General features: G+C 37.8%; 1 protein-coding gene across 10 annotated transcripts in view; it reads right to left on the reverse strand.

The window, feature by feature from the left end:
- Positions 1-2,228: 2,228 nt before the first annotated feature.
- EHBP1 (EH domain binding protein 1) overlaps positions 2,229-12,173 on the reverse strand; it is a 410,447-nt gene continuing 400,502 nt past the window's right edge. For all 10 annotated transcript variants that reach the window (XM_084623076.1, XM_084623074.1, XM_084623082.1 and 7 more), the window contains 4 exons: positions 11,727-11,826; positions 10,433-10,506; positions 3,656-3,770; positions 2,229-3,298 (listed from right to left, as the gene is read on the reverse strand). In XM_084623076.1, coding sequence (XP_084479202.1) covers positions 3,208-3,298; positions 3,656-3,770; positions 10,433-10,506; positions 11,727-11,826 — 380 coding nt within the window. In that variant the 3' untranslated portion in view covers positions 2,229-3,207. The remainder of the gene's footprint in view (positions 3,299-3,655; positions 3,771-10,432; positions 10,507-11,726; positions 11,827-12,173) is intronic.

Consider the following 12,173-nt stretch of genomic DNA (forward strand, 5'->3'; position numbering starts at 1 on the left):
CTACAGCTGTTAGGGCAATCTGGGGGCATTCATTGAATTTAGCGTCACCATTCCCCCCCCCCCCCCAAGCCCATAGCATGTAGCCTGGCTGGTGGGAACTGCATTTGGCTTTTCAGGAGGGGCTTCCCGATGGGCTGCTTTGCAGCTCAGGCCCCACAGAGAGGAAGTTAAAGAACCAAGCTATAAATACTTCGGGAGAGAAGCCCAGCATTTACTTTCACTCCCAGCGACTAAGATACACAGCCAGGCTTCTAGTTTAACACTGCTGGCCCAGACACCGAAAACAAGCTCGACTGACAATATTTCCCTCCTCCTCTTTCTGGGGAGCGCGTTTCCCCCCTTCCAAACCAGCAATCGTTCTTAGTGGCCAACGCCGCATCTAGCAGCCTGCATTGTATTGTGTTGGTTCTCTACTCGGTGTCCAAGCATCACCCCCTGAGCCCAGGCTGCCTGCAGACCGCTGGGAAGTCCCAGCGCCCCCTCTTCTCCACAACTCAAACCCAAACCGGGGGAGGGCTGAATAATCCATCCCTGGAGCTGCCTGGCTAGAAGTAGCCAGAGCCGCGCATTGCAGAGAACCTGCTCAGGGAAGCCAAACTGAGAAGCGATCAGCAAATTAATGGGAAAGTTTTAAAAGGCCAAAGAGGACGTCAGCTGTCAAAACTTATTTTTCCCTCTTTAATCACAGCAGCGAGGACTCCGCCAGGGCTGGTGTCATTAGAACGGGCTCCTGCTCCCAGCCCCACAGCCAAAGGGGCTGCGAGGGTAAACAGATGTTCGCTGCAAATTAACAAATTCTCATCTGACTCTTAGGACCCAATAAACCGCATTAACCTACATTAAAACAAAAAGGGCCCACTCGTCTCTGCCCAAACGAAGAGCGGCTTGGAAAGGCGGACGGCAGCAGGAGGAAAACAAAACCAAATAAATAATAATAATAATAATAAAAAAAAACCTCGGGAGGTGGTGGGGGGATGTAGTCAAAGGGCGAGGGGGAGAGAGAGAAAGAGACAGATCCTGGCCCGAATTTCATCCCCTAATCGAAGGAGATAAGAGGTTTAATTCATTGAGCACATGAACCAGCTCGGAAAGCGATTCCCGTTCCGGGCAGAGCCAAGCCCAGAGCCCTAGTATTTACCCTGGCGCTCGTTATCATTTTAACCGGATTATTCACGATGTGGATTTGGTAACATATCGTGGATTCTCCCTGCACTGGTCCGGGAAACGCACCAGCGCCGGCAGCCGCAGGAGCCTCTCCTGAGTTGGGAAGCTCAGTCCTGGCCCCACTTGGCTGGATTTGGCAGCGATTGGACGGGGCAATTTTCAAACGGGGTCTCTGGCGACTCTTAAGGAACAGGACTATTGCAGGGCCAGCTCCCAACAAGTGCAAGCGGAGCCACTGGGTCCCTTCCTAGAAACTTCACAGGAACTTTTCCCCAGGCCTTGGCAGGCGCCGATTGGAGCTGCTGCATTCTTGTGTGCGCGACGGGGCTGTTCCTTCCCAACTGAAGCATGATTTATATTTTCTTGTAAAACCTCTCTGACACTCTGAAGCATCAGCCTGCTGCATTATTATTTTCAGGTCTTCCGACTTGTCGAACAGACTTCCTTTTGTTAGGGGTCCCCTTGCAGAAGAGGGTTTGTTTGCGGCTGGAATGAGCTGAGCAGGCGAATACAGGAATATGCCACGTAAAAAGTTGAACTTTTGGTCTGGCTTGGTTCTACCTCTCTCTCTCTATATATATATATTTTAAAACTGCAGCGCTCTGAGTTAACAAAGGGCTTTGATCTGGCCCACTGAGCTGTGAAAGGCACGACACTGCAAGGGAATCGTTAGGTGAAGAAAATGATGCAATGTTCCGAGTTATGAAAATCTTTGACAAAGTAGCAGTGACCAGAGGTCCGATTTGCAAAATCTCCATACGAACAGGAACAGCCTCCGAAAGAGAAATTGGAACCTTCCTGGACAAACATTGCTTAGACCTGGGAAAGTTTTAAAAATAAATATCACTTCCATTGCTTTTTAATTTCCCCCCAAAACTCTTATTTTTGTGTCTGAAGGAGAATCTTTGGTAGCTAGACCGTTCAGTTTCAGGTAGGGAGCTGTTGCATTTGCAGATATTTTACAAATTCATTTTAAAACTTAACTAACCTTTCCCCAGCTCCCTCCCCCTCCAAACAATCAGAGGTAATAAACTTTTCACACTGGGAAGAGAGGACAGCAGCAGTTAACGGTAAGAAAGATTCAGCTTTTATTGAAAATTTATATATGACTCAGTCTTGTAATAAATAAACAGTTTTCACAAAAATGAGAGGGCTGTAAGCCAAGGGAACATGAACTGGGAGGGGTTTGCACACAATGGCAAAATCAGACTTTAATAGGTACAGAATAAATATGAACAGGTTCTGGAGCCAATGCAGAGATCCCACAAATTGGAGAAGGGAACAAAACTAGATGTAATAAATAATTATAAAAAATGGCATAGCCTTTAATGACAAAATGTTTCTGTAAACTGATGCACTTCAATTAGCCCCATCTCACATCACATCTTCAGATCACAAGGCTCTTTTCAAACCATATGTTAAAGAACTAGTCTCTGAGCAAATCAGACAGTCTTAAATGTATATTATACATACAATAAAATGTAAAATGCTGCTGAAATAAACACTGGTAAATATAGCACATTTTAATAACTGGATTGAGTCAGATCTAACTATAAAATTTAGACAGCTTATTAAGTATTACATATGGCAGGACTAGATGAAATCATTCAGCATGATTTTAGTTTTCTATTTTCCCCTCTATAATCCTATTACGACAAAAACATATTTATTTCAAAATTCATTCCTCCTCCAGCTAAAGAAATCCAGACAGACATATTTTTTTCTCTTAAACATTTCTGATATCACCACCACCACCACAACGTTTCTGTGCAAATGTATTTAACGGAATTTCAACATGATGACTAAGCTCACAAATAAATCATAGTACAAAGCTAGTTTGGAATAATATTGCTTGAGTGGAAAAAAATAACAAATCCAGAAAACAACGCAGTATAGAGCTGGCCTAACGAAAGGGCAAAAGTTTTATTTTTTTTTAAATATTGACGTGTAATATGGTTTTTTTCAGTCTTGGGGTCAGTATTTTAAAAATGTAAGAAAGGTCTGGACTACAAAATGCAGCTGCATCTGTTCCAGGAAGGCCAGTCACTGAAGGACACATTTCTCTTCTTTCTTGGCCATCTTGCCTTTGTTTTGTTCAAGAGTTCTTTCCAAATGTTCATCTTCTTCTTCAGCCCTGAAAAACAACCCCAAGATACAATTATTGTCCATTTTCTATCTAAGGTCACACAGTTCTTCTTTACAGGCTAATTTGCCAAAGGGATTTGGATATTGAGCACCACTCTAGAGTTAGATGTGATAGCACCATTAGTGTGAGGATCGGGCTCTAGTGATGGTCTGATTTTCTTTAAAATGGATCATCACTACCAATCCCCGAGTTCATGTTTCACTCTTGATCACCAGAGAACATGCTGCCTTTGTTACTGAACTTTCCTCAAACTTTTACTGTCTGGACGATAGAGACAAAGCAGATCCATTCACAGAAAAGTCAAAATGTCTCTAGAGGGTTTAAAAAAGAACACATCATACTTACTGTTTTTCTTGGGCATCCAAATCTCTGACCAGGGCATCACGTTTATTAACGAGAATAACAAGTTCATCCAGCAAAAGCTGCTCTCGCCTTTTCTGGGCCTCAGTCTTTTGCCAATCTGAAAACAATATACAAATACATTCAATAACAATAACAACCCCCCACCCCCAAATGTGTGGTTTAAAATCTTTTTGGCCTTAACTTCTGCATGATTTAAATAAATGGGTGTCAGATCTTTGGTTTTAGCAATAAAAAAAAAAAGATTATTAATTTCCTTGACCCGAACGTGGTGTGGAACTTTTAAGCAGGGATCACATTTCACATTTGCGTGAATTTGTGTAAATCAAAAACATCACGTTATTGAAGATCTGTATTTGACTTCATGCATTATTTGGTAATTCACTGCCATAAATGTATACATTGCTACTTAAACAACTAACGTCTGTACTAGATTTGGTGATATTATTCCAAGATGCCTAATTTCTAAATCTCTCACAGAACTTTTAACCAAGGCCTGGACAGACTGGAATCAGTTTATAAATAGCAATTTTTAAAAAACAGAAACAAATGGAATCATCTTCTTCATTTTCTTTTTTTCCCATTTATTGTTTGGTTTTATCTTATTCTAGAGATCTTTCGCTCTGGCCTTGTTTTCTGTGAATATACTGGGTGGGGGGAGGGGCACATTTGTTTCTGAAACTGGCAAAATTCACAGAACCAAAAAATTATTATAAGAACTTTTCCTAATCTAGAATCTAACTCCATCTCTGCCCACATAGCTTATTCTTTGCTAATTTCTTGCTTGGTATATCTTAGCAGTTGGAAGTATCTCACACTGGGCACCATATGCTTCACAATAACTTTAAAAGTAGGTGTCAGTTAATTAGCATTTTTCTCTGAAGTAAAAATACATTTGGTAGACAATATTACATAGCACCCCTCTCCACAGCAATGTAACCAGTCTGATTGTTTGCATGATGGCTAAATCCAAGGCTCTTTGCTAAATGACAATTACAGATCTGATTCTGAAATTATTTAGTTGCACAAGATTGGATAATGTCTAATCACTCTCCATTGCACTAATCTTGTGCATGCTTACATCCAGAGGACTCCAAAGGAACATTTTTGAACCCATATGCTTCCCTTGCATGGTCTCTGTCCCTCTTTTAACAGAACCGTATCTGCATTTCATAAAAAGAAGGCAAATTTAAGATTGGAGCATGCCTGAAGTCCAAGCCAACTGCTCTCTAGCCAGACTGTAAGGGCTTGTAGCTGTCAATCAAGCCACCAGTCTACCCCGCCTCCCTCATTAGGAAAGTAAACAATGAAAAGAAGGAGAAGTAGATGATGAGGGAGATAGCAGAACAATTGAAGAGCAGGAGGGAAACAGGACACCAGCTTAAAAATGTCCATAACCACCGACTCAAGCAGTGTCCTCCCCTCTGTGCACTTTCCAAAAAATAGAGGAAAGAGAGTGTGCAATCCTTTTGGATTTCTCTCTTCTCTCTCTATTGCCCTGGGCAATCATGTTAAAACTCACATGGCTGGTGCTTATTCAGATAAACCTAACAATGCACACCAATGGTTACCATGTGAATCTTCACAAACCACACAAGAATGTGCTGGTTCAAATCCCCCTGACCTCCCTCCAAAGCAAAATTTATTCAAGACAGCAAACTGCTCAGAAGCTTTATGAAAGCAAGTGGTGCTAGAGGGAATTCAGTCTTGTATTTACAAATTAAAAATTAGATGCATCATCATGCAATAAAGGTTAGAACAGCAGCAAAAAGCCAGGAATGTGTAACCACTTTTATCGTTCTCTTGCCTTCTGTCTGTGGACATGTATCCATAAACCAACATAGGTGTACATGCATATACGGACATGCACACACAGAAAATACAAACAGATGTGTATATATACATTTGACATAAGCAAATGTACATAATAGCGTTTCATAAATGAGCAAGAACTTGATATAGTGACACTTTGTCCCCTTCCAACACATTTACATGGCAGGAGACCTGCAGATGGTTCTCATTGCTATTTTTAAATGGGCTGTTTCTGATCCCTCATACTTATGGAAGCTAATTTTCCAGGTGGTAACCAAATCAATTTGTCTTGTAATTTATCGTCCTCACCTTCAGCCCAGCCCAAACATGGTGCCCCCCAAAGCTGTCTTTTAGTTGCTAATGTAGAACATACTCTCTTGATTTCCATTGATATTTGCCCTTTCCTAGTCTGGCATGTTACAGGACGTGCTGCTTCAGTTCAACTTGTTAAAAAATCCTGCCTGCTATGGCTCGAACTCAGAACAGGCTCTTTGTGAAATCACATGGTATTACATGTAAAAATTAAGTGCCAGCTTAAGTGATTTCAACTCACTGAAACAAACCAGGCTCACAAGTGTATGTCATACGTCAGTGATCTGACTAGAAACAAGGAAAAAAAGACGTAGTTCAAAATTCCCTGCCTGTTCACATGCCCTCCAAACCGTGTACAACTTCGAGCCACACTACCCGTGCTTCTCACTACAATCTTGCTGATCTCAAGGTTTCTCCAATATTTTGACACCTGAAGAGCCTGATAAATTAAGGAAGGATCTGAAAAGCACCATTTCTACATGGGTTTGAGCTATCTAATACTTTGCAGTTTTGTCTTGGTTGGCAGTTTCAGCTTTTTAAAACACTCTCATTTTTCTGAATGTTAGAAGCAATTTTCTGTAACATCTTATGTGTGCAGACAGGAGCCAAAATATTTTAGAATTATATTAGAACTGGAGGTTTGGTATGAACTACTTTTTCCTCTGTAACATTCCTACCTATAGATATTGATATAGTAGACACAGCTCACAGCAATGTATGGTAAATAACGTCTTACGGGACACTCAGACCTAGAATGAAACCGATTTTTGTTGTTGCTGTTGTTACAGTAGATAGTAGTGTTGTTTGTGAGGATGCCATGCAAAGGTTCATTAGCACAAGTACACAATTGCTTTGTTGAGTTAGCTTAATTAACTTGTATACATTTCTTCGGAAAGGAGAAAAACTTAATTTCCCTCTTAGAAGTGCAGACAAATAAATATCAGTTTGTTAGGAAGGGAGGAGTTTTTGGACAATATTTGGTCAATATTTATTTTATATAATATTAAACTAGGAGCTTGTTTTACACAGTAAAATATCCGACTGAACATACCTCCCCCAGTAAAACAGCTTTCAGAGAGAACACAAATGTCAATATATTTAAAAAGCAACAGCATGCAAGTTTGGCTTCTACCTGTTGTAAATTTTAAGACAGGATTATCTAGCACACGTGTTATATATAGTTACCAGCACTGACTACAGCTTTGGGAAACTACAATATAGACTGTGATTAATGTGAAGATTCCAGAATAATACTGTTATAAAAGCTACACTCTGGATAAAAATAGGAGAAAGCTCTGATGCTGTATATGAGCTAAAAGGACCCCATGCAGTCTCTTGCATTGTGCAGTTTCAAATTACATAGTTTGTTAAATTCAGAATGAAATCCAAATGTTTTCAATTATTCATCTGCGTGGAGTTTACATTGTCTTCATTTTAGTTGCTTAAACTGATAATTACTTTGAGACAACAGGCAGACTATTCCAATAGAAACACTGTAATAGAAACGGTCTAAAGTTCTTCTAGTAAAACCTTCAACCTTGCCACTATAATAAATAAGCCTAGCACTTGGATGAAAATTAACACTAGTTTTGTAAAGAGCACATTGGGGGATTGCAGTCAAGTCTTATCTTTAGTTCCAGTCAACTAGCAATCCTGAAAGAGTTTGCATCATCATCAGAGCAGGCCATTTGATAGGATTCTACTGCTGAACCTAATCAATCTATGGAATACTGTGGCTGTGCTGTGTAACAAAGCTAAAATAGATTTACAAATGGGGTTTTAGGGGATAAGCTCCTCCACAGGATTACATATTGATTTTAAATATAAAAAGCTTATCATATAAACCATAACTACAAAAATAGTGAACCTATGCATAAATCCTTTTAGAAGAGCACCCACTTCAAACTATAAGCCAAGAATAAATCAAGATGTACAAAATCCTAAAGAAGATCCATTTCTTGGGCAGAAAATGAACACACTACCCCAAGGTGTGGAAAAATGAACTTATCTTTTCTAAGGAGGCATTAAATCTGGGGGAAAAAGGGGAAGGTAACTGAAGTGTGTTTAAGTCTAAGGTATCCTGCTACTCAGCTTTGGATGCAGAAAAATCCAAGCTCTGAAATGCGTACCTTGTTTACGTGAGACAAACACATGCCGTGTGTTCTCATTTGCCCATGCTAAAACAAACCAAGTAGGGGATATATCCTTCAGCGTATTATGATTCTTTAGAACTATTTCAGACCCTTCTCCGGATGAGCATTTTCAGCAGCAAATTCACTTGTAACGACATGAATAGCTTGTTGCTATAAGCAGCCAGTACTTTACTCTCCTTTTCTTATCTCTGCTGCTAAATGGGGAAAAAAAAGTATTCCTCTTTTTACCACTGTTGGCCATTCATGTGTTCTGTGTGAAGTGCTTTTAACACTCCAAAAGGCTATTCAACTGCATATGCATCCATTTTAACAGTTGGCTAAGAGGACACTGTCTCCACATCACTGAACACTATAACGGTCAGCACCTCTAAACTACAGTACTGCCCACACACTGCTCAGACTAGCAGGGCAGGCCGATGGCCAATAAACTGCCTTTATCTACAATCAGCAGGCTGCTACCTTTTGCAAGTCTCTTTTTCCCCTGTCATCAACTAGCTAAGTAAATTGTTTGATAGATTTTTAAACAGCAGAGTCACGGGTGGAAGAGTTAGAGCAATTCACCAAAACAGTAATTATCACCTCTCAAAGACTTGTTTTTTAAAGTACCAGTATGAATCAGAACATTGCTACTAACAATCACTTTAAATAAACAAACATACCAACAGAAACCACCCTGCTATTTTTTAGTGTCCATATGTTTTGGAGTGGGAATATCTGTACACGTGTTAGATTTGTCCTTTCACATCTTTTATATGGCACCAACTGTTCATTAGCCTCTCTGATACATACTGCCTTGAACTCCTCATTTAGCCTATTTAACTTTCTAATTTCTTCTACAGTCAACCTTACTACACAGATCCGTTTTGTGTTATTTTAAAAATCTCTTAATTAATATTTGAAATCAAGCATAAATCAGACACGAAAAGCTTGAAAGCACCTACATATACACCCAGAGTCCATTTTTCAAAACTATATTTCAGCATCTTGTAACATACTTATAGCCTCAATCATCGTATTTGGATAACTCCTTCTTTAAAAAGTTCCTAAGAGAACAATAATCTTAATACAATTCAAAATTTTAAAACATAATAAGAGTAGTGTAAACAAACATATTGTTTTTCTTGAAAAATCCTGTATATTTCATCATTATTAACTTAACAAGTAGATCTGATCTTTCCGATGTCTGATGTTTTGCTATTTTTAATTTTATTTTATTAAGGTATATGTGTGATTTGTCATATTCTGTAAGGCATTCAAAGATCTTAGGTTTGAAGTGCCCACGATAAAAATAATTAAGGGACATTACTGTATAATTTATGCCCAATACTTATTTTTTGTTAAAAAGGATTTTAATCTGTTTTAAATATTTAATTTCTAATTAACTGTTACCTCAGTATACATTTTTGAACTCAGGTTTTATTCAAGAGTATGGTGCACTGAGCCTTACCCAAGAATATAGTAACAGACAGATAGATATGAAAAAGCTACCTGACAACCCATGTCTTTCTCCTACAAACTTATGCTTCCAGTGAAGTCTCCAAACTAATTAGAATTGATTTATTATGGATCAGGTACCTTATCAGGTGAAGAAAGAAATTACCATGGACAGTCAAAGGGCTAAGAGGTCAATATAGAATAGCAAAATCAATTTGCATTGATTAGACAAAAGGTCCATTTTACAGAGCCCAAAGGATTAACTTTTAAGCAAACATCTTTGAACTACAAGTCAGCATTTGTGACTGAGAGGTATACGTAGAGCAGCATTATAAAACACTTAAGATATTTAAATAACAATATAATGTAAACAATAGTTTAAGCTATCTGGATATTTATATTTATTATGAATCCTCCTTAGGATTACTGTACAAATTCATTTAAAATCATTATGGAAAGTATGAAATTGTTTCACTTATCCCCATGTCAATCTTTCCATGAGTTTTCATTCAGGTAAGGTGACTAGACTCTAGAGAGCTACAGAGAATGAAGAAAATATGTGCAATGGATTGCACTAACCCTGATGTTCTGTGTGAGGAAATATTTACTTGACACGTGTATAATATGTTATCATGAAGACTGAAGAGATTTGTTTCCACAGTGGAAATATTGCTATAAAAATATTTAAAATGTAGAAATAAGGAATCTCATGTATGTGAGTCATCCCTTTATGATAAGCAACATCACTGCATCAAAACTAAAATTACTTTGGTGTAACAAAAACAATAAATAAAATGTAAAAATACATTGTGCTTCCCCCCCCGCCAATGCTTTTTCAAATATATTTTAGTTTCTGATCATGTTTCTGATCTTGCTTTCTGAATCCAATGCTTGAAACAATTTCTTTGCATATAATTTATGGATATGAGTAAAGACCTACAGTATCTATTGCACACTATAATTTTGAATTATGGGATAGCTGACTCCATTCTCAGGTGGGCCTTCTTATTGGTCTTCCTGTTAAGTAATTTCATTTGTTAATATTGCTTACCTTCGATAGCAAGCATTGCTCTTAACTCTCGGTTCAGCAGTTCGTACCGCCTTTCTAGGTCATGTTCTTTTTCCCTAGGCAAGTTGCAAAAGTTCATCAATATGTTAATTACTAAATCATTAAACACTTAAAAGAACCTTTAACTTACATTGATTTTAGGACTCATAACTGACTTTTCTCTTCAACTTTAAGCTACTCCAAACAAATGATACACAAACTTAAAACCGTCCTCAGGTAGAATATTCAGTAATGATGCTTTTTTCCTTTTCTGTAACGTCTGTTTTTCTGGATTTAGTTTAACTTCCTTGTACTATTGTACATAATTAGTAAATATTCATCCTTGGAGCAGCTGTTGTGCTATGTCCTAAGTATAACATATTCTCTCCTATCTAAAGAACAAATTCCAGATTCAAACAATTCACCAAGATAGTATGAACACTTAAAGTATTATCCCATGTAAATTCTGACCTAACGAATACAGAAAATTAGACCCAGGATTAGAGAGCTTAATATTTTAAGGTGGAATCTTCTATCAAGTTCAGACATGGAAAGAAATTCGTAAACGTACAACTCATTTCACTATGTTATAAAGGAAGCATGCATATATCTACACTAGGTGGCATACTAAAAGAAAATCATCAGTAAACTGAGAAAAACTAAACAAGAAATGACGACCTCAACAGGCCAAATGCCAGTCTAATAATGAATGGTATTTATGCTTTCTCTCATCATCTATGCTCCTAATAACTGTGCCAGTTTTGCCCGTTTCTGAAGAAGGTTTACATGTCTTTATTACACAAAACTTGCTCTGCATTGTCTGTGGTAACATTGCTTCACGTGAGGTTCACTAATATGTTTTTTCCCACACTCCAACATTGCTAAACTAGTGAATGATCTAATATTACTGACTAGAGCAAATATCAACTTTAAATTAAAGTTTTCCCTGAAAATAAAATTTGTATGTTATATTTCAAGTACAATTCAAGTATATTTTCAAATTTCTAGAAAGTAATTTTATTCTACTGTTTTTGACTTTGAACATATAAATGCACTTGCTATTTCATATTTTTTCACAGCTCTCACTAATATTGCATCATTGCATGCTTTGCATTTTCATGTCTGAAATATGAGAAAAACAAATTACTTGATATGTACACAAATCACACATACTTTGCATCTTTGAGGAAAATTCTGAAGTCTAATGGAAATAAAGCAAAAAAGTTTAGCATCTATATTCTAAGTGAACATACTGATAAATCAACCTCTTGGAACAAGCTCAGCCATCCATACTTACAGAAGAGAAAGCTGATTCATTCTTCTTATCAAGGCATTTTTCTTATTAACCAACATGAACCATTCCTGCATCATAGCTTCTTCTTCTTCTGTGTTCCGTCCTATAAAATAAGCACATTTGTTATTTATGAGACTTTTCACAAGCTGGACAAGTATCAGTATCAGTTTTTGGAACATTTAGTATCAGTTTTTGGAACATGAGATCTCTCATGTTAATGGGCATTAAAAGGTAATTTTTCAAATGTGAACAATAACAAAAGATTAGACTTCAAGACCGGCAGCCTAACACTGTTGAACTATCACAAGTCAATCTTTTAAAGCTGATATTCTTCAGCATATATATTTTAGTGCCTCTTAATGTACTCATAGATCATATTAACACTAAGTACATTTGGAAGAAAAAGAGTTCTACCTTTAAACCCTCCCCAGAGATAATACGATTATACAA

Source organism: Lepidochelys olivacea (genome assembly GCF_965140295.1).
Source record: "Lepidochelys olivacea isolate rLepOli2 genome assembly, chromosome: 3".
Classification (NCBI taxonomy): domain Eukaryota; kingdom Metazoa; phylum Chordata; order Testudines; family Cheloniidae; genus Lepidochelys; species Lepidochelys olivacea.